General features: G+C 39.1%; 2 protein-coding genes across 6 annotated transcripts in view; one reads left to right on the top strand and one right to left on the bottom strand.

Moving 5' to 3' along the window:
* MCM9 (minichromosome maintenance 9 homologous recombination repair factor) overlaps nucleotides 1-23,277 on the top strand; it is a 117,855-nt gene that overhangs the window by 26,341 nt on the left and 68,237 nt on the right. The window contains exon 8 of one of the 5 annotated variants that reach the window (XM_047858407.1): nucleotides 519-1,053. The exons of the other annotated variants lie outside the window; for them this stretch is intronic. Within the exon in view, the coding sequence (XP_047714363.1) occupies nucleotides 519-559 (41 nt within the window). The 3' untranslated portion in view covers nucleotides 560-1,053. Of the gene's footprint in view, nucleotides 1-518; nucleotides 1,054-23,277 lie in introns of those variants that run through there. 5 annotated transcript variants of the gene reach the window in all.
* On the bottom strand, nucleotides 2,497-14,963 carry ASF1A (anti-silencing function 1A histone chaperone). The gene is made up of 4 exons (XM_047858408.1): nucleotides 14,489-14,963; nucleotides 8,762-8,877; nucleotides 4,146-4,322; nucleotides 2,497-2,895 (listed from the first exon to the last, which is right to left on the bottom strand). The coding sequence occupies exons 1-4, from the start codon at nucleotides 14,595-14,597 to the stop codon at nucleotides 2,683-2,685; spliced, it is 615 nt and encodes a 204-aa protein (XP_047714364.1). The 5' UTR covers nucleotides 14,598-14,963; the 3' UTR covers nucleotides 2,497-2,682.

Raw genomic sequence — 23,277 nt, 5'->3', positions numbered from 1 at the left:
AGAGAGAGCACGCAAGTGAAAGGGGGAGGGGCAGAGAGACAGGGAGACACAGAATCCGAAGCAGGCTCCAGGCTCTGAGCTGTCAGCACAGAGCCCGAAGCGGGGCTCGAACTCAGGAACCCACGAGATCACGAACTGAGCCTAAGTCAGCCGCTTGACCAACTAAGCCACCCAGGCACCCCTCCCTCTTTTTTTAAATGTAAAGATCATAATCCAAATATGACAGAAGAGACAGGTATAGGGAATATGAATTTTAGAACTATAGGAAAGTTATTGCTACTTCTCATCTACTCAAAGGGCCCGATTAGCCTTTCTTCAAACTGTGTATTGCAACCACTTAGAGTCATAAATGCCAAGTTCAGTGAGTCAAAACCAGCACTTTAAAAAATGAAATACAATAAAAGGTACCAGAATATATTGCACACATAAAGATGCCCTATAAGGGTGCACTGTCATGAAAATTACTATAAAAACTTGAATTACAGGGTCATACTTTGTTTTTTAACTATGGATTACAGTGAAAAGTTTTGAAAACCGCTGCCATAGACTTTCTTGGTAAAACCAGAAACCCAAATCTTAAACCAGAGGACAAGACCACATGGAAGTTTATAGAAGATTATAAATGAACAAATGCATGCATGCTCCTCAGATTTCCTGAATGTTTCCTCAGCTCAAATGACATCCTCACTCCCTCCAATCTATTTGCCTGTCTCTTCTGTGGTATAGGTAATTTGTTCCTGTGTATATTCTCATGACAGAGCTATTTACTGTGATCAAAAAGGAGAGAAACTGTTCCAAACATTTTAGGTATAATTCAGATATTGTCTATAAATGAGGCTAAACAGGGGAAAAATAAAACCCACATGCTATAGCTTCTTAGCTCCTAATGTTTGCATTCTAAGTATTACAGAATCATAAAAATTTTAAGAGATCATAGTTTTTAAGTCTTAACCTTCTGTGAAAATTAGCTGTTTACAAATTGATGTAAAAACCTAACCCTTGGTGTCAATACAAAATCAATCATTATAATTAGAATAAAAACTCAGCAGCAAATTGCTTCATTTGGTTATTTGGCTTATATATGCTTTATTTCTAACAAGCACATATCTTTTTCCTGTTATATTAATCACTGAGCTCTTTGTTGGAAATTTTTACTTTTATTTTCATTTTAATTATTTTAACATATTCTTAAATTTAATTGCAATTAGACAAAAATGAAATTTTCTTCATATAGTTTTAACAGTTGGATGTATTTTAAGTCTATGAACTAGTTAGTGGACAGTATTTTAATCACCTGGTATATTAAATTTCAAAATTTAACATTTAGCAAAATTTTGCTTCACAAATTCACTTTTTTAGAATGACAGGAAATATATACAACTTAGAATCCATATTCAGACAAATGCCCTTTTCCCTTCCTCAAAATAAAAGCTTTAAAAAGTGCAGTATAAAAGTTTTAGATATGAAGGCACTGCATAACTCTGCATCATATGGCTAATGTCTTGCTTAGCAGCAAGAGTAATGAGAATATTCTACACTTAATTTAATGGAGCATAAGAAACTTTGAGGAAGGACCTAGCTTTCATCAAAGAAAAAGAACCCTTTGGCCCACTTAATGGATTCCTTTCCAAGATTGCTTTTAAAAAAACTTAACTGGAAAGGCTATGTAGAATATGTCAACCACAAATATGCCTTATCTTATTCTGCATGAGTGTCCAGGGATATGGAGAAGAGTACCACATGTGTGAAAATATATATATTTCCAAAATAGTGACTTATCTCTTACGATAAAGCTAAATACACCTTCCCAAATACACTGTTTTTATATAAATGCTGCCAACAACAGATGATCTATCAAATCAGTTTTGAAAATTTCATAGCATTTCTATAAATCTAATGAAAACATCTAAGTCATTATAATATCCTGTTCTTAAACTTAGGGAGTTTGTATCTGCTCTTGACATGTTGAATTCAATGGGTGATAATGATGCATCATTCAAGGAATATTCTGATGTCCTAAACCGTTAGAAAACAAAAACCAGAGCCAGAGGACCTTATAAACAATTAACCATATTTGTTGTCATCTTAGAAACCAAACTGAATGCTATCTAACATTCCATGTAATAGCAGCCATAAGAGGCTTCAAGGTGGCCTGGAAAATCAGGTCCTGAAGTTCTTGGTAGCATATACTTGACTTCAAATCCCTTCTTTAAGGATATGACAAAAAAAAAAAAAAAAATGGAAATTTGCCCCTTACATTAAACCAAACTATCACAGGAAGAAACATTTTACTTGAAGTTTGTTCTCTTGAAGGCCAGTAAAATAGTGGTCCAAAGATTATTGTCCAAAAGGCTAAGAAAGCTTTACAGCCTGGTCTAATGATTTATATTTTTTCTTTATAAGTGCTTTAATTACATATAGAGGAGAAGAAAATAATATATATGTTTTAATCAGATTAGTTTCAGAACAAATAAAATAACACATTAGAGAAAAAAATTACTTAAAAATAGTTGTATTTATATTCCACAATTTGCTCAAATACTGGTTTTCTTATAAACTTTCTACAGGATGTTTTTTAAACAAATTCTTCACATTGTGTCTTGACTATGTACTTACGGAATTTCAGGGAAATAGTTCTGTATGTTTTTATAGCTTAATTTGTACTAAAGGGATGGCAGATGGTCACATGCAGTCCATGTGGGATTCTAACATGACATTTAGTGAGTTTTCTGACGTGGACCATCCCTTTGATGCTGAAGGTAATGCATCTGTTGAAAGAAGTGATTGTAGATTTGGATTACTGCTCTCTGCATCTTCCAGTTTTTCTGTGTTGTCTTCCCAATTAATGTGGAATCTTGTAACTCTGGGATTAGATGCCAAAATGTTCCTTTGAAGCTGAAGGAAGAAGGAAATATATAAATAGTAAACACTAAGAAAGTTAGATACTACATACAAATAGAAACTTAATAGAATGATTCTTTACCTTAGTACTCCTAAAGGGCCAAATTCATATACAAAGGCTAATTAAGTAAAGCACCTTAACATAACACACAAGGACCAGGGCTACGGCAGACATTATTATTTTAGCTTAATGGAAACAGGATATGGAGAATCTGAGAGAATTCATCCAGATCTCTTAGTAACCAATAAAATATCTAACCCCTTTATACTTATTTCCTAAAAGGGAGAGAATCTCTTCTTTTTCTTGCAGGTGAATTCTTCATAGAACGCTTTATCTCACATACTAGTATGCTTTGTAGATTGATGTGGTATCTTCAGTAATATTTTCAAAGAAAATGAAAAATTTCTTCAAATATAATATCTCATTATTAGTGGTTTCCTACCTTTTAATTATTATGGTTCACTCTCAGAACCAGTATTCTAGTTTTTTCTCTTTTTGCTATACAAGGTGCCATATAAGTAACTAATACATGGAGTCAATGGAAGGTCCCATACCAGGATTAAGCATTCTGGCCTTATTACCAGAAAAAACATTCCACTTTACTCCCATGTAATTTTTCTTGCATGATCCAGCAGATGGGGTGTTGTGTTCAATCTCACATAAATGATCAGTTACTAAAACTGTTACAGTTCCCAAGAAAAATCATGAAATACTAAGTATTTCAGAGAATCTGTATTTCTGAATCACAGGTTTCAGATTCTCACTCAGAAGCCGTTTTCCATAACCAGAAATATTTAAGACCTTTAGGTTAACCTCTAAGAATAGCAGATAAAGGAAAACCTACATATGCGTGTGTGTGTGTGTGTGTGTGTTCCAATTTTTGGAAGAGTTATAGACTAAGAATATCATTGAATAATCATGAATTTCTATGTCGTAAAGGCTGAAATGAAAATTATGATGTGTGGGAAATGCCATGCAGAAGCTGTAAACAACTGTTTCTTACAGGAGGATTTTTTCAATTTTCTAAATCATCAGAGACTCTCAAGGTGCCTGACCAACATTAATTACTCATGATTCACTTGGAGGTAGGGTCTGAGGTCAAGTATGGGTAATGGAACAATTAGTTTGCCCAGTTAGCACAAAGACCTCAAATTTATTTTGTCTCAAAGGTATTTTCATAATATAGTATGAATTGGCACTTGCTTAATAGTAAAAGTAATGAAAGGAATAGTCAGAACATTACCTTAGAAAAGTCTGGTTTTACTGGCGGATTTTCCCTTAATTCTGTCTCAGTATATTCATTATTTACATAATAGCCAACTCTAATAAATTCTTGACCCCGATAGGTGCATGTAATTAGCACAACTGTTACACCTACTGCATCTGCATCTGGAATGAGTCCTGGATTAGGTGCATCAGCCTAGAATAATTTAAAAAGAAAAGAAACACATCACAAAGAGGCAAGCAAGACTGGAGTTTTAGTTACCTTGAGCATCATGAATTAAGGGTACAGCAACAAAAACTTGGGGACATCATACTGGGAAGGCAAATGTTCATTTTTAAGATTGACTTAAAGCCAGAAAATATAGTTCAAATGTTTCTCCATGGTATATGTAATTACTCTGGGTACCTGAAAGCCTCACTACTTCTATAGGAAGATAAATCTAGCTACACTGTGTGGTAGTTCCTGAGGGATTGTGCAATATTCAATTATAAAACCTTTTATAAAATATAGCAAATAATTAAATCAGTAGTCTCATTGACTCTACCCTTTTCCAGTCATAATTTTCTTTTTGTTTTTGAGAGTGAGCACAAGTGGGGGAGGGGCAGAGGAAGCGAGCATCTTAAGCGGGCTTCATGCCCAGTACAGAGCCCGGTGCAGGGCTCAATCCCATGACCGTGACATTGTGGCCTGAGCTGAAATCAAGAGTCAGATGCTTAACCAACTGAGCCACCCAGACACCCTTTCGGTCATAATCTTCAAACCTAAATTAGTAAATATTCAATGATCTCCACATAGCCTGTTGGCAGCAAATGTTTATTATACCAGTTTCTCTCTTATACCCAGGACACACAGCCACTCTCCCACCTGTCACAGATATTCTAATAGTAAATTAATATCAAATTGAAAATGGAATAGAAATAGCTATTCAGATTCTCAAAAATATTAAACTACTGTGAATGACTTTGATAGGCACTAAAATATAGTGTACTATTTAAACCACGCACACTGGAAATACAATGAAGGTAAAAATTGGTTTGAGCAGACATACTCAATGACCTTGTTTTAAATCCAGCTGCTGAATCTTGAGTGCAGAAGGTGAAGCAAGTGAGCTAGAGGAGGTGGACAGCATGAGCAAAGGCTAGGGCCCTGTGGCGCTACATACAGCTGGAAGGAGTCATAGACTCATGGGCACTGACACAGACCTGAGGCAGCCATTCTGAATGGTAAATGGATAAAGACTGTCCCAGCAGATTAGCTTACTCTTGCCAGGACACTAACGAACATCCCTGAGCCTGGTGAACACTTCAGCCATGGCCTTGGCTTGGGAAAACCCCTGTCTGGCATTCTCAATCAGGCTGTTTGAATTATCAAAGACCAATGATTATTGTATAGTTATTACATGTAGATGACACAAAAAAGCATAAAATATCTATCTAGTCTAAAACATCTATCTAGGCCGAAAAGTTCAGTCACCTTCTGCTTCCCTACCTCCCACATCCAGCCAGTCTAACACTTCTCATCTCCAGTCTCAGTGCGTGTCTTCATGTCTTCTCTGGAATCCTGTTGCAACTTTCTAACTGTTGTCCCCTAGCTCGCTTGCTATTTTGCACTGTTGCCAGCATTAGCTAGGCAAAGATCCATTCCTATCCCTTCACTAATTTTAAAAACTCCTGATGATTACTCCCATTTCTGAGAAAAAAATCCCTTCTTTAACTTCATTTATAAGGCCCTTCACAATTTGTTTCCAACCAACAGCTCATTCACATTCCCTTTATTTCCACACCTCTTACTCTTGTTGTAGAATTAGAGTTCTTTTAAATGTACTGGTAATCTTTCATGCCTCTGTGCTTTGCATATACTGTTACCTTGGCCTGTAAGTCTCTTCCCTAACATCCTAAAAAATTCATCTAAGTTTGCATAAAATGTATCCTTTAGTGAAGTCCTTCCTAATTCAGAAGGTAGAATTAATAGTACTGTTTTTGTACTTTATTACTTGACACAAATCCTCTTTAATGTATGTCCAATAATTTAAATGTGTTTATCTTTCAGTTGTTGCTGGGATTCTAAGCTTTGTCCTGGGCAGAAATCCTGTCCAGTTCATCTTTATAATTCCATGTCTGGCACAGCTCTGGGCGCACAATATATGATTAGTATTTTGAAATTCATGTATAACTCAATGCCTGACCTAAAGTAATTTATGATCATTTTAGAGAGATATCAGCAGGGGTATGAAGGCCTGTCCTGAGAATATGCTGTTTGTCTTACAGATCCTGTGTACCCCTACTGAGAGGGGTTAGGTTACTTCCAGGGTACCCAAAGAGCTTCTAATGTTCTGGAAGTTCGTGGAGAATGGGGAAACAGAGGTAGTTTAGTACTGCTATGGAAACTTTCCTCCCATAGTGCTTCCCGTCCCCTCAGTAGGTTGGTTCTAGCCATGTTTGTGTTTTAAAATTTGATTGCCAAAGAATTCAACTTGAGCAAATCCAAATTCAAGTAGAAAAACTCACAGTCGTCTCAGATCACTTAAGATGAAATAACAGAGGGGCGCCTTGGTGGCTCAGTTGAGCATCGGACTTCAGCTCAGGTCATGATCTCAGGGTTCCTGAGTTCAAGCCCTGCACCAGGCTCTCTGCTGTCAGCATGGAGCCCGCTTCAGATCCTTTGTTCCCCTCTCTCTCTGCACTTCCCCTGCTCATGCTCTCTCTCTCTCTCAAAAAGAAATAAACAGTAAGAAAAAAAAGATGAAGTGATAGGTAGAGATTTTTAACGTCAACCAGCAGTAGTACACAGATGTCTGGACATCTTCCTGCCAGCCTTTGACACACTCATAAGAAAGGCATGTTTATTCATGGCAGACCAGGGGAATACTATGGTAATTTGTTTAAAACACAAAACAAAAACTGTAGGTTAGTCCCTTTTTTGCTGATAATGGTGAATTTTTTTTAAATACACAGGGTGACAGTCTGATTTAAATTGCATGGTGCTCTTTCTCTGTCCTTTTTGGCAATATGAACACTGGTACCAAGGTAAAACTACTGGAAAATCACTGGAGGGAAATATCTTTGAATATATTTTTCACTCCAGCCAAAAGCTTAACAGTGTTCTTAACAACATAAACACACAGAAAAGATCATTTAAGGGTTTGTTTCAAAGCCAAAAGATTTATTTGCAGGTTTTATAGTAGCATAAAAAGGTCTACCAGTACAAATCAATCCAGGTTTCTTAACCACATCATGAATTATCATCAGTGAATTATGGGTTTTCCAAGCTTATGGGTCAAAGCAAATACTTCTTTGTGTAATAATTTCAAGAACTTAAGACACAAGTGTGTTACAAGCAATGGGGCAGGATGTGAAGCAGTCTGTCAACTGCAGTGCCTCCCCCTACCCATGTCTTTCACCAAGGTTATGTACTCACATGACTCAGGTCAACAGCACTTTTAATGAATAGATATGAACTAATATATTTGAGCTTTTCTTAACCATTTGTTTAGATATAGTAAATTATTACTTTTTAATAAAAAGCACTAACGCTAGGAGACTATAATTCTGATTCTGTATTTAGGAGAAGGGAAGGATAGGTAGCAACTCTACAGATACCATGTTTATGATACATGATTCATGGCCCAGATTCATGGCCCATATCAGATGGGATTATCTGACCAACGCTATTCATTTAAATTGAAAATGAAAAAAAAAAGGGGGGGACATCAGGGGTAGAAAGAGTTAATGTCCTTCTGGATGAGGTCTTTTCAGTGGGTTCTACATTAACTGATGGGACTCTGCTGTGTACAAATACCTGTAAGAAAATTAATAGTTTTCTTTTTGAAACCTATGAGTAGTTACTCTTTGGGCTATTATAAATATCTCCCTGTAATAAGCATGGATAATTGGGAAATGACTGAATAGTTTTAAACAACAATTTAACATAGATTAAAAGAAGTAACACTTTGAATACAGAAGACAGTGTCTGAAGCCTTGGTACAGACCCAAATACTGTCAGTGGTATCTGAGAACATAATTTGTTTTGGAATTTCCCCTCACAAATAATAAACACAGTAGTAGATTTGTAACAGTAATTCTCCATAAAATGTGTAGATTAGATGCTTTAGTAAAACAGTGGACTTTAATTCCAATGATCCAAGATTATGCAGATCTCTCTAGTAGCATACCTAACTAACCTAGCTCAATCATGCAGCGTGCTGAAATAAAGTTGTTTCTGTGGTCAGTACTCCTAGTGGCTGAAACCAGAAACCAAGATGCATATTACTAACTATACCAGTTAGTAGTATGCATTCAACCCCTGTACTGGCTGCTGGACAGCCACAGGTCTGATACTATCGGACTGTCCACAGGAAGAGCCCCGAGTTAACCACAACGTGTGCCATGACACAGTATAAGCTTGACTGCATGCTGTGCACACTCTGGAGTAAACATCACATTAACCTCTCAGCACACAAAATCAAGAGGTGGCATTCCTTTATGCTACAGAGGCTGCCTAAAACACAATAGAAGCAGATAAAAAGTGAGTGCAGCAGAAGCAGAGTGATTTAACCCAAAAGGAAACGAGTGAGGACCATGAGATATATAGTTAGAAACATATTTGGCATACATATTTACCAAGAACAATCTTACCTGAAATACAAACATATGCCTTCCTGCAGGAACAGGGCCCACTAAAACAGAGTCTAAAACTTGATCGTATTCTTCACTTTCTGCAGAGCCCACATAGATAATTTTCCATTCCAAGTCTAGGGTTAAAAACCAAAACATTATTTCATATTCAGTAATTACATTATGAGATGATATCAAAGACCCTATTTTAATGTCCACTTAAGCCAATTATTGGTTGCTGAAATTGATTTCTCACAGCAGAAAGTCCAAAAAGGCACTGAACTGCTCCTTATAAAATTTTTACATTTCTTAACAGAGTTTCTCAAAATGTTCTTTTGTGAAACACTAGTTCCTGGGCAGGGCTCCTCATAAACAAACCAACATGGCCAAAAACTTGGGAAATGCTACAACCTTGTCTTAAGGATTCATAAATAAAGCACACTGGCAGAGTGTTCGGGAACTTCCTTCGGTCAAGAACACCAGTAACGTTAATTCAGCATTTCCCAAGTTTATTTGGCTATGGAATCCCTCCCCACTTTTTTTTCATATGTTATCTCTTAACAACCTACTTAAACACTTTGGAAGGGCTGCCCCATACTATATTGCACAGATCCAAATCACCAAAGAACTCCAACATGGAAAAATTATTAACAAACTTCCCTTGTGGCTTAGAAGGGGCTTCAGCTCATCAACTGTCAAAGGGACCACAGTCAGGGTTTTTCCTCATGGTCCCTCTTCATGTCATATATTCTTTAAATTGGGAAGAGGAAACCAAGGATCCTTGTGCCACTTTATACAACAGACTATATACAGTGGGAACAAGCATCAGGAGGAATAAGACATGCTTAAGTGCAACCCAAGACATTTTCTGTAATTCAACTGTTACATGTAATTCAGCTTTTATTGAGCACCTTCTACAGTGTGCTCTGTAGCAAGAACCCAGAGATGGGTAAAATGACTGCTTTTTCAAAGGAGCCTCCTGCTTAGTAGGGGGAAGAAGACAGCTCTGCAAATACAGATTACCCGAGCCCTCCTGGTCCTGAGGGTGTTTAGCACAGTGCGGCCCACCCTTGGATTCACTACGCTGCGACTGCAGCACTCCCAGAGGGGTGTTTCTAGGTCACTGAGAATCTAGTTCTACTAAGTCAGCACTTTCTGAGGACCTATTATGTAAGTCATGGCTCTCTTCTAGACCACTTACATTTCTGTCTTCTAGCACATTTCCAGATGCAGGGTCCTGCATCTGACATCTCACGAGATCATCTATTTGTTGATAAAGATTAAAAGAGGAAAGAAGCAATATGAGTATCTAGTTAGAAGGAACAGCAAGTATCTGCTGAAGAAGCAACGAGGCTGGGCTGGTGCAGACTGAATAAAGGGGAAAATAACTGACCCTTAGCTTGGGTGTGAGGGGCATGGCCAGATTATGTAAAGTTTTTGGTTTTGTTTTTTATTTTTGAGACAGAGTGTGAGCAGGGGAGGGGCAGAGAGAAAGAGAGGGTGATGAAGAATCTGAAGCAGGCTCCAGGCTTTGAGCTGTCAGCAGAGCCCAACGCAGGGCTCAAACCCATGAGCCGTGAGATCACAATGTGAGCCAAAGTCTGACTCTTAACCAACTGAGCCACCCAGGTGCCCCAGATTATGCAAAGTTTTAAAGGTCATCGTAAAGATTTTTGGCTTTTACACTGAGTGGCACAGGAAGCTATTGGGAGGGTTCTGACTACAGGAATAACATGATCCACTTTTCATTTTAGAAGGATCATTTTGGCTCCTGTGTTCAGTATGGATTGTGAGATTGTGAGGGTCAAGAAACAGGGTATTTTAACAACTGAGGCAAGAAATTATGGTAGCTTGGACCACATGTAGCCATAGGGATGAGAGCAAGGACACTCTGGATAAATCTTGAAGATAAAGGCAGCAAGAATCCTTTTTTGCAGGGGGTAGGGGATGAAATCAAACAGGAATTTATTTTGGACATGTTAAATTTGAGATATCTACTAGATAGATATCTAATAAAATTACAAAATTAGTGGCTAGTGACATAGGAAACCCAAAAGCCAAGTGGAGAAACTTTTAAGAAAGGGGTATAAAAGCTATTAAACTTAGCCAAGTGCGAGTAAGACTGGGAACTCTCACACGAAGGTTTTCATATTTTGTTCATTTTGTATGTATTTATTTGTACTAATACATATAGTGCTCTTGGCCTCCTAATTGGTAGAAAGTAAGTTGGCATTTGTAATCTGGCATGGAAACACAGTCAGAATTTATAAACTTATTTTGTAAAATACCTACTATGTGCTGAGCATTGGTCTTGCCAATTTCATACCTGTTATTTAAATCTCAACAGCTTTATCATATGGATTTAATTACACTATTATGCAAACAAGAAAGTTGAGGCCCTGAGAGGCTAAGTAATGTACCCAAATTCACACAGCTAGCAAACTCAGGAATCAGAACCTACGCTATGTCTCTGCAACTCCAAAGCCTGGGCTCTTTCCAAAACCGAAACTAGGAAGATGCATTCTTCCATTTCTGCTCTCAAATGAATAGTGGAATAAAGGAAATTAATTGGGGGGGGAGGGGGAAGATGGGGAGATGGGTGAGACCAGAGGCTATAGGAAGATGATCTACCCTTAAGGAGCACAGGCTGTAACTCAGGGAACACCTGTACCTTAATTTCTATCTGATGGAATCCTTGCTATAGCTACTGAGTTTAATGCTTAGTACTTATTTATAAATTAGCATCAATTGTTTTATTCTTGCTATTTTTTTTTAACTCTGCTTTCATTTTCCTGTCCCTTGTATTTGAAGGAGGAAGGGATAGAGTCAGATGCACAGGTTATCTGCTGAAGTAGTTTAATCATTTAAAAAGTTAACTGTTTCATCTAATCATGGAAATCCCGGCCTGCAAGTATCTGCATTTATGGTTGGGAGTGAGGGAAGTAACCAAGTGAATTTTAAATTAATTACACTACTTGGGACGATCTGTGATCTAGTGGAAAGTATGTAATCTTTGGGAATTAGAACAAGCCTGAAGTTTAAAAGCATGAAACACCATGTTCAATTCTGGTACATTGTAAGTATTCAACTAATAGTAGCTAGAATTATTGGTACTGACCAACTTAAAAAAAGAAAGAAAGAAAGCAAGCAAGCAAGCAAGCAAGCAAGCAAGCAAGCTCCATTCAGTAGAGAAAGAATCAGTAGTCCACAGAGGGCATAACAAAGATTAGCAGGAAGGTCAATCAAAACGTGTACAGACTTGGGACCACCAGATCAAACACATCCTGGGTCTCCTAATCAAATTAAAGTATGAAAAATGGTGGCCAACATCTGGTGTGGGACTGGAGACAAAATTATGAAGTGAAAATTTCCCTTTAGAATATTCTGTAGTTTCATTTTAAGAATAGATTTTTTAGAGATCTGCAATATAAAAGTATGGAACCTGTAAGAAGCTTTTGCTAAGTAAACTCAGTTTCCTTAATCCACATAGCCTCTAGGTGGAGTACACAAGCATGGCACCTTTTTGAAAGATTCCTTTGCAGCTTTCAGTATGACTCAGCTTAAACTCTTTTTAAAAATGCTAAATAACCAGTCTTAGTGCTCTGCGATGAAGTGTACAAGTGGAAGTAAGCGTATTGTTGACAGTAGTATCCTAAAAACTCTGATGTCCTTCAGCTGAGTTCTGATTAGGTCCCAGGTAAAAATGGAACGTAATTCTGCTTCCATGAACAGTGAGTTTCAGCCATCCAATGTCAAAGCCCTGTAACATCATGAATCATCTATCACCCTTGTCCAAAACTGGCTCTTAAAATGGAAGGCATCACTTGAGAAATACCTGTACTTTGAATAACTTAAGCTTAAAATGCTATAGTATAAGTTGGAATGGACTGATCAATGGTTTCTCTTGCATTCGCCAATTTTTATATACAATTGGCAAAAAAAGGAAAGATTACCAACTGGTTGGATAAGAAAAACTGGCCTGGTAGTTAAATGGTGACGATAGCACTCTGGGAAAGTAATCAAATGGTTTCAGAGTAGTAAGAAAAATCCCCCTTAATTTTATTATCAGTGATCTATTAGAAGTTAGTTTATTTTAATAAATGAATCGTCTTTCAAAATGGGACCTACATATTATATATGTGCATATATGCTTTATATATTCATTAATACTTACTGAAGAGCACAGATTAAAGTGTTATAATTACAGGAGATGGTGGAAAGCACTGAGTACAGAGGGCTGTTACTTTATATACGCCTGTACAACTTTTAAAAAGTTTATTACAATGAGCATGTATTGCTTTTATAATTTGAAAACCTAACACCCTACATAAAATACATTTTGTGGATATTAAAAACTAATTTTTAGAGTGAAATTGCTTTATATGCCATTATTTGCATAATTTTAAATGCATTTCGCTAAATATACTTGTAAGTTCAAATAAGTATGTCCTGTTTAATTGTAAAATGACCATTGATGAAGCTAAATTTTTTTTTCCAATTTTGAAAAGTCAAGCACTGGATTATTTTAATAAAATTTACGAGCAAATATATAAAAAAAAAGCCTTGACAAGTTTTAGCTTCCTAAATATTTGTTACTGCATATAACAAAAATATTTTTGGAGACCTTGATACGGACTTTAAAAAAGTAGTAAAAATTTTTGCATTGCCATTAGAACTTTACCTTTTATTTCCTGGCCCACTTTTGTATTTTATGCTCAGGGTGTTTGGATGAGTTATTTTAATTAGATTTCAACACGTTCTTGAAGAAAGTCTTTCAGACTACTGAGAAGCCAGTGATTTTAAGTCCTGGGAATTATTTAAGTGTTTTACTTATTTTTGCTCTTGGGTTAAATGTAACTTTATAGCTTAGCAATATTTTTCTTCTGAGCGAGAGGAGAGAAGGTTTCAGTCATTACGGAACAGGAGTCCACGCCGGTCGGGGCGAGCCTGCGCGCCAGCATCCCCGGGTGCCCCGAGCATCCCGGGCGCGGGCCGGGGAGTGCCGCCGGGGAGCACCCGCGGTCCCCGGGGAGCGCCGGCGCCCGGCCCGCTGCGCCGAGGGGCCGAGCCTGCGCCCGCCTCCCCCGCTGGTTGGTCCAGGGAGCCAGAAATCAGCGCGAGGACAGCCTCGCTCTCCTCCCCGGGGCGGCCGGGCACGGCCACCCAGGAGAGTAGGGCAACTCCAGCGTAAGCTCTAAAAATGGATTTGCCTCTCGCTCGGGGGCAGGAAGGTGGGCAGGCGGGGCGCCGTGTTCGTCACCCGCGGCGCGGAGAGGAGGCGTAGTGACGCCGGGGTCGGTGGCCCAATTCTCTACTCTTGGTAAGATGGCTCCGCTGCTAACTCGCCGGCGCGACCACACACATGCCTCTCCCTTCCCAGCCTTCGTGCCGGGGCCGCGGAGGCCGTTCCCGGCGCGGGGCCAGCCCGGGGCGACCCCCGGCCGGCGCCGCGGGCTCGAGTGCGGGTCTAGCGAACCTCCCGCCCGCCAGACAAAGCTGACAACATGGCTACCTCCGCTCGAACAAGTTCCTCGCAAGTTGAGCCACGGCAGGCGCCCTGGCTGCGGCCGAACGCCGCGCGCGCCTCGGCGGCCGTCGTCCATCAACTTCAAGTTTCCCTCCGCAGAGCCGAGCCTGCCGCCCGTCCGGCGCCGAGCACCGGCCGCCCGCGCGAGGCCGGGCCCGGGAAACTTTCAACGTCTGCAGCCCGCAACTGACAGCCCGGCGGCGGGCGGGCGCCCGACTCACCTTCAGACAGGTCCTCGATGCACTCGAAGGTGATCTCGAACTGGAACGGGTTGTAGAAAGGAGAAGGGTTATCCAGCACCACTACATTGTTCACCTGAACCTTTGCCATATTTTGAAAAAAACACAAACAATGGGAACGGGGCTTGTTGCGGCACAATAAAGTCCAGCGCGCGGCCGCTCGGGAGAGCGCAGACCCCCGCCCCAGCGCCTGCCCGACGTCGTGCAGCGGCGACTTGAGAAACTTTTTTTTCCTCTTTTTATTTACACGGGAGCACTCCACAGTGTTTTGCAGCTTTCCTATTTCACTAAACTACAGCCCATTCTGCTCTGATAACTAGCAGCGTTGCCCGCGATTGGCTGCACCCAAGCTCTGACCCTCCTCCTCCAGCGAGGGCCTCGGCGGTGAGCAAGATGGGCTCCCGCTCCCGGAATGGACTCGGAAACTTTAACTGCGGCTCCACCTGCTGGTGTGGATTAGGACAAAGGCGGAGAACAAAGTGAGTGGAATACGGGCTGGGAGGCCCGCGCGGAGGCCGCCGGCGGCGGCGGCGGGGGGGAGGGGCGGCGCTGGCCCCGCCCCCGGCCCGGCGGCTCCCGCGCCTCACGTCGGGCGTGGCCGCGGCGGGGCGGGGCGGGGGTCGGAGGAGGCGTGGCCGCGGCGGGGAGGCGTGCTCGCGGCCGGCGAGGCGGCGGGAGGGCGCGATTCTGGGCGACGCCCGCCCCTCGGGTTTGCTTCGTGTGGTTTTTGGGTTTTTTTTTTTTTTTCTTTTAACTCTCTTTTAACATCAGTCCAACTGCTGTGCAGTCTCTCTACTGAAATTTAATAGATGTGATTCGGTTGTCTACACTCGGTTAGATTCAGCTTCCTACGTACTGGGTACATTTGGGGTAGAAAGCGTTGGTTGCAGTGGAAATAAATTGTATTTTATAGACCCAGTGCCAGCTCGAACGGAGCAAAGCCATTTTGGAAATCTAGTTCTTGGTCAATATCTGCGTTTGGGCACTACAGCGCGGTTAGTTAAATAGACACAAAATGAAGGGCAAAGAGAGAGGCTTTTCCACGCATACTTTGCATGAAAAACCTAAATAGGTAATATTTGGGCTGCACCTGAGTCGTCTTCCCGTTCTAATCTGGAAAACCCCAGAATAAGAAAAAGATTACCAACGATGTGATCAGTTACACCCCAGTTTTCTGCCGTTTCGTGAGCATAACAGGAACATAAAAAGAGAAAATGGAAGTGTCAGGAAACCAAAGGGCAAAAAATATGATAGGAAAGGGAAAGGAAATGTAAAGAACACAGCGGCATACCAGGGCATGTGATTTTCAAAAAATTTATGACCCAAACCGCTAGTAAATAAAAATTTGTGGCACCACAAACAAGTTTTGAGGAGTCTGCTTGATTCGTCGGCATTCGTGTGGATTCATTTCTGCTGTCTGACTACCACTGTGGGGAAAGGGAGAGCTTTTAACACGTTTGTGGGGTTGTTGAACAATTTCTGTTTACCTAGTAAGAGTGTCATAATGATTTATTACCTGCTGTTCATAAACCATCAGTTTTTTCCTTAAGTGTTTCGAGTGAAACCACTGATCTTGACTAATTAAATTCAGAAAAGTATTACTTCTTAAGTATCATCTGTGCTGAAAGAGTTGTTTCTTAGTATAGTGCCCAGGATTTTGAGTTCTCATTCTTTGGGCATTTTTCATACTAAATAGATTGCTGTTGATGAGGCTTCTTTATCTGATAGATAGTCTTTTGAAAGTTAATATGGAAAAGGTAATACCAGGCCTCCCCATATTCAGAAAAATTGCTTGGAGCAGGGGTTTCTCATTTTATTGTTAATGGATTAAACGGTAAAATAGGACCTACCAGAAAAGGCTTCCTCAAGCCCAGTTGTTTGTGTATGTTACACTAGGAGCCTTAGTGTGGTGATAGATGCAAATTACTGTGACTGATAAACTATATTCTCTGTTCACTCTATTAGTGCTGGTCTTAACACTAGCCAAGATAAAGTGTCAATTGCTATACTATATGCTGTTAAGATACACTAGATATGTAAGATAAATGGCCGTAGAAGATTAAAACATGAGTCCTTTGAGAATGGTATATGCAGTTTTCTGATTATTGCAGGCACTCTTAAGAGGAGATTCTAATTCACTTGCTTTATAAAAATGACATTATAAGCTTGGTAAAATAAAGTGTATTTTGCAGTCTGACCATAGGTGTGTCATAATAAGGTATACCTTATACCATAAAACTTGCTTTTGGTGGATATGCAGCATCAAGAACTGAAGAGATCTACCTGGATACCACTAGTTTGGCTTATTTTCTTTAAAACTCTTTGTTTAACGTGTCATGTACAACAGTATTTAAGGGGAAAGTGACCTTCTTTAATAGTCCACTGGAAACCGCAAATAGTGGCTCGAGGCCTCTCATGTTGTGTGTCCTGCCTTAACTCTTTTATTATTGCCTTTCATAAACATTAAAGAGCCTTTGAGCATCTTTTCCAATAGTTTCCTTCTTCACCTTTGACAGTACTTTACAGGAAAGGCCAAAGGGGTTCCCAGATGTGCCCTAGCATATTTCTAAATAAGCTGGTATTTCACAGAGGAAAAAAAAAATTATAAAAGCATCACTCTAGTTTCAGAGACAATCTATAAGATTGCTGGACAACTTTTTGGTGACTCTCAAGCAGCTGATCATACTGTAACAGATGGGTCACCATGAGTATCTTCATTTATTAAGTACCAAAGGGGACCCACTTGATGCTTGGAGGGCTGCAAAGAATATAATCCCCAAAATTGCTTCCCTCCGTATAAATTCCCTCTGTATGGAGGAAGGATGGCTGAAGGAGATTGTTTGGACTCTAAGATGAATAAAGACTAAACTAGTGCCAAGGACAGAGATAAATGAACCTAGTTAGATATTGTTATAGGCTGAATTGTGCCCCCCCCCCCCCATTCATATGTCGAAGCACTAACTCTCCAGTACCTAGGATATGACTTTATTTGGTGATAGGGCCTTTAAAGAGGTGGTTAAGTTAAGTGAATTGCTGAAAGTGGGCCCTAATCCAATCTAAATGGTATCCCAGAGGAGGGAATTTGGACATGAAAAGAGACAAAGGGCACACATACACAGAGAAAAGATCATGTGAGAATACAGCAAGAAGGCAACCACTTGCAATCCAAGAAGAAAGGCTTTCAAAGAAACCAACCCTGCGGACACCTTAATCTTGTACTTCTAGCCTCCAGAACTATGAGAAAGTTATTTACATTGCTTAAGCTACCCAGACTGGTATTTTGTTATGGCAGCCCTTGCAAACTAATACAGCTATAATTTTTTGTCCACATAATTAAGCTTATTTGACAACCTGAGTTTATTTAATCCAATTATTGGTCTGTTATCACACCTTTCTGTGGTGTAAAATGAGGTGGTCATTTAGCCATGCCAGTAGGCTGTGGTGGGGTGTGGAGTGGTTCCTGTAGCTACTCAGAGAAGTACCTATTGGTGTTGGGCATATAGCTTAAAATCTGAAGGGACAAGATGCAGCTTGCCTCCTCTACAGAGGGCTTCTAAAAATCTTAAGCTTGAAGTTAAATTGAAGACACACACAAAACAAGATGAAAGAGTGAATTAAAATGAACTAGAATTAGATTGAATTAAATGAAAATATAGTGAATTGAAATGTATTATAACTAAGATATAAATCAAGTCTTAGCTCCTGCCTGCTGCAGAAGTTATAGGAATGGAAGTGCTAACCTCTTGCCTTTGTTCAAATCCTGGATTTCCACCTGGGGTAATTACATTAGTCCTGTGTTTAATACTCTCTAAAGAGATATTGTCCCCATCTTTTAAAAAAAGTTCTAATTTAAGGCTTGTCATAGTATGCTCTTTAGTTAGTTTAAAGGGCTCCTTATTATTTATTAGTTATAGAATGTCAAAATTTAATAATAGATTTAGATAAGATTTTGTGTATAATTGTAGAATGTTGGGATTTGCTAGAGTTTATATTTCTAAAAGGAATAAATTCTGTAATGATTTTAATAATTTATCATATAGAGAGCATTTATTATGTGAAATTATTGTGCTCAGCTCTGTGGAGTATTCAAAGATGAAACATACTTGGGCATAATCCTCATAGACTTAATTGGCAGGAAAGATAACTGTGTAATCAAGTCTGTATGGTACAGAATAGAAAGTGTTATGTAACTTTAACCAGTTATTGTTAAAGTTCTGTGGGAGGCAAAATATGGTATCAAAATAAAGGCTGTGTATGTGTGTGCCCATGTGTACGTATATTTGGTATGATATATATATGGTATGTATGTATATCTACATATGGTATGATGCTTTACCATTTGCTTTTTTTTATTAATGTTTATTTATTTATTTTGAGTGAGAGAAGGAGCATGCAAGCAGGGGAGGGGCAGAGAGAAGGAGAAAGAGAATCCCAAGCAGGCTCTGTGCTGTCAGCATGGAGCCCCATATGGTGCTTGATCCCAGGAACCATGAGATCATGACCTGAACCAAACTCAAGAGTTGGGTGCTTAACTGACTGAGCCACCCACCAGCCCCGATGCTTTCCCATTTGTAAAGAACTTTTAAATGACCTGCTTTGGAACCTCAAAACATCCTGGTATAGTAGGAGGGTAAGGTATTATCATTTCCACATAACAAATAAGGACACTGGTGCTCAGAAACTCATTCCTTCCAGCCCCTGAGTGGCTCAGTCAGTTAAGCATCTGACTCTTGACTTCAGCTCAGGTCATGATCTCACAGTTCATGGGATCAAGCCCTGTGTTGGGATCCTAGCTAACTGCATAGAGCCTGCTTGGGATTCTCTCTCTCCCTCTCTTTCTGCCCCTCCCCTGCTCGCATGTGAACATTCTCTCTCTCTCTCTCTCGCTCTCTCTCTCTCTCTCTCTCTCGTTTTCTCTCTCTCTCTCTTCCTCTCAAAATAAATAAGTAAACTTAAAAAAAATAAAAGAAACTCATTCCTTTATTTGCTGACCTTGCTTCTCTATTCTCTCTCCTCTGTGTCCGATATTTAAAGTGGCCTTTATGTGTAGAAAAAGCAATTGTATCCGGCTGGCAGACACCATGGTAATGTCTTGATTAATGAACTCTTGAGGAACAAAGTTCCATGAATGAGATTAGCCCAGGTATATACTAGTTGTGAGAAGAAGCCCAGCCAATGCAAAACTATGGGCCTCTCCCCCTTGAGGCACCGCAGGTGTCAAGCCTCCTGTTGCAGAAGGGATATCTGGGGGAGGATAGAGCTATCCCTCCTGGAATGCATCCTTATGCTTTTTGTAAGATTTCCATATTTGTTACATAAAGTATGTCCCCATCCCCCCATTCTGTGTTCCACCTCATTAATAGCAGTTTTGCTGTTTTGTGTTCATTTCTACCCATCATTAGGTTACAAGTTTGTTGAAGATATAAACTATATCTTATCCCTTATCCATAAATGGACTCTACTGTGAAACACCCTTTGGATAGCTATCAATGATATCAGTTAGCTTTCTGAAGCACCATAATTATATTTGTTGTTGACATTTGCTGATGTTGATATATTGTTTCTGACCAGAAGAATATGAATGAAAATGCTTAATAATTCTTGTCCATTTCTTGAATCTAGTTTTTTTTTTTTTTTACCATGTGTTCTCACTTCTATAAACAGAGATCCTTCTAAACTCGTTTTCCTCTTGAACTCAGTCTCCACTCATCCATCTTCCTTCTTGTTTTACATTCAGTCCTTTTCTCTTTAACCCTCCACCTGTCTTGTTCATTAGAGGCTCCTTTCTTTTCCTGATACCAAGAGAAATGTGTAATAAGTAGAGAGAGGACTGAAATCTTTAAAACCTCTCTAGGCTAGAGCACTGCTTGCACAAAGCCACTGCTAAGCATAGCAGCGTTTCTAGCTGGTTACTATAGAGACAATCGGCATTAGATGGAGACTCACTTGACGGAAGCTAGGCAAGGATGCTTCATGAGATTGGAGGCCTTATATGCAGGATCATGTGGAAAAGGCCAAATACTCGGAAGGATAGGAAGGGGAAAGGTTTCACAAATGAACTACTAGCTAATTGGTAGATTTTAGGTTGCTAGAATCTGTGACTGCCAAAGCCTTGAATCCAGCATACAAAGAATCCACTTCTCAGAACCTCAGTATGATTGCACAGTGATTTTTTTTTTTTTAAATAACAGCTATGCTGCTATGAACATTTGTTTACAAATTTTTGTACAAGACCTGTGTTTCCATTTCTCTGGTTTACACTTAATTATTGCTGGGTTATATAGTAACTCCTCTTAATTATTGCTGGGTCATATAGTAACTCTCATATAGTTTGTTTTCCAAAGTGGCTGCATCCGTTTACATTCCCACCGGCAATGTGTGAGCATTCCAATTTCTTCACACTGCCACCAACCCCTTGTTATGCCTTTTTGATTATAGCCACGGATGATACGCAAAGTGGATCTCATTGTGGTTTTGACTTACATTTCCCTGATGGCTAAAGATGTTGAGCATTTTTCATTTTCTTATTGGCCATTTGTATACCTTCTGTGAAGAAATGTCTGTTCAGATCCTTTGATCATTTAAAAAAAATGGGTTGTTTGTCTTTTTCTTATTGAGTTGTAAGAGTTCTTTATATATTTTAAACACAAATCACTGGTCAGACACTTTCAGAGTCTTGTATTTATCAGGCTTGGAAATTATTTCGCCCATTCTGTGAGATAGTTTTTTGTTTTCATGGGTTTTTTTTGTTTTTTCTTTTTTTTTTTTTGGTGGTGGCCTTTGCTGCTCCAAAAGCTTTCAATTTTCAAAAAGTCTAAAACTCTCAAAAATACTGCCTGATTCAGGGGTCATCACAATTTACACCTGCATTTTCTTCTAAGAGCTTTATACATTTATTTTATTTTTGTTTTCTTCCAGGATTTTAATGGTTTCATTTTTAAAACTTTTTTATTATAAAGTATGCAACTTATTTGAACTAAAAAAAAACACAACCAGTTTTCTCATTTCTCTCTCCCCACCAATAGATTGACAACCACCAATCTATTCTCTGTATCTATGAGGTTGGTTCTCTATATCTATTAGCTTTGTTAGATTCTGCTTGTAAGAGACATCATGCAGTATTTCTCTGTCTGACTTATTTCACTTAACATAATGCCCTCAAGGTTTATTCATGTTGTTGCAAATGACAAGATTTCATTTTTTTTTTATGGCTGAATAAAATTCTATTGTGTATATGTACTACAATTTCTTTATTTATCCATCGATGGACACAGGTTGTTTCCGTGTCTTGGCTATTGTAAATAATGCTGCAGTGAATATGGGAGTGCATGTATCTTTTCTAGTTAATGTTTTTGTTTTCCTCAGATAAATACCCAGAATAGAATTGCTGGATGGTTTTCCTCTGAGAGTTTTATACTTCAGCACCTTATATTTAAGTCTTTGACCCAGTTTGCATTATTTTTTGTATATGAAGTGAAGTAGGGGTCCAAATTTCTATTTTTGCATGTGGATGTCCAATTTCCCAGCAGTTTCATTTGAAAAGACTATTCTTTCTCCAATGAATTGTCTTCGAACCCTTATCAAGAATGAATTGGCCATAGGGGCACCCGGGTGGCTCAGTCAGTTGAGCGTCCAGCTTCGGCTCAGGTTATGATCTTATAGTTCCTGGGTTCGAGCTCCTCGTTGGGCTCTGTGCTGACAGCTCAGAGCCTGGAGCCTGCTTCAGATTCTGTGTCTCCTTCTCTTTCTTTCTCTCTCTCTGCCCCACCCCAACTTGGTGTGCAAGGGCATGCATGGGCTGTCTTTCTCTTTCAAAGATAAATAAAAATATTTAAAAAAAAATGACTTGATCATAAATCTATGGGTTTATTTCTGAACAATCAGTTTTGTTCTGTTGGTCAGTATCTTTATGCCATTACCATATTGTCTTGATTACTGTAGCTTTGTAGTAAGTTTTGAAATCAAGATATGTGAGTCTTTCTTGTTCTTTTTTTAAGGTTATGTTGGCTATTTGAGATTCATTGAATTTCCATAAGAATTTTAGGATCATCTTGTCAATTTCTGCAAAGAAGACAGTTGAGATTTTGATAGGGACTGCACTGAATCTGTAGATCCCTTTGGGGAATATTGCCGTCTTGACAATATTAAGTCTTTCTGTCAGTGAACATAGGAATTTTTTTGTTTGTTTAATTCATCTTTAATTGATTTCAACAATATTTTGTAGTTTTCAGAGTATAAGTTTAATACTTCTTTTATTAAATTTATTCTTAAGTATTTTATTCTTTATTTTTTTTTAATGTTGATTTATTTTTGAGAGAGAGAGACAGAGCATGAGCAGGGAAGGGGCAGAGGGAGATGGAGACACAGAACTCGAAGTGGGCTCCAGGCTCCGGACTGTCAGCATAGAGCCCAACGTGGGGCTCAAACTCACAAACTATGAGATCATGACCTGAGCTCAAGTCGGACACTTAACTGACTGAGCTACCCTGGTGCGCCTAAGTATTTTATTCTTTTTGATGTTATTGTAAATGGAATTACTTTCTTAATTACATTTTATATTCTTCAATGCAAGTGTATAGACATACAGTTGATTTTTTAAAATTGATTAAAAATTTTTAAAAATTTGGTTTTGTATCCTTCAACTTTGCTGAACTCATTTATTAGTTATGATAAATTTTTAATGGATTCCGTAGGATTTTCTGTATGCCAGATTATGTTATCTGCAAATAGAGTTAGTTTTACTTCTTTGTTTCCCCTCTAGATGCCTATTA

Source organism: Prionailurus viverrinus, chromosome B2 (assembly GCF_022837055.1).
Source record: "Prionailurus viverrinus isolate Anna chromosome B2, UM_Priviv_1.0, whole genome shotgun sequence".
Taxonomy (NCBI): domain Eukaryota; kingdom Metazoa; phylum Chordata; class Mammalia; order Carnivora; family Felidae; genus Prionailurus; species Prionailurus viverrinus.
Note: the sequence above shows the minus strand (reverse complement) of the source record. Positions and strands in the feature narration are given on the sequence as shown.

What these genes read in the sequence shown, in the direction of transcription:
- ASF1A (XM_047858408.1), bottom strand. Translation starts at nt 14,597, where the DNA reads ATGGCAAAGGTTCAGGTGAACAATGTAGTGGTGCTGGATAACCCTTCT. An exon ending in CATCGAGGACCTGTCTGAAG is followed by an intron (nt 8,878 to 14,488) that starts GTGAGTCGGGCG and finishes TTTTAACCCTAG; the next exon opens with ACTTGGAATGGAAAATTATC. An exon ending in TAAAACCAGACTTTTCTAAG is followed by an intron (nt 2,896 to 4,145) that starts GTAATGTTCTGA and finishes TTCTTCCTTCAG; the next exon opens with CTTCAAAGGAACATTTTGGC.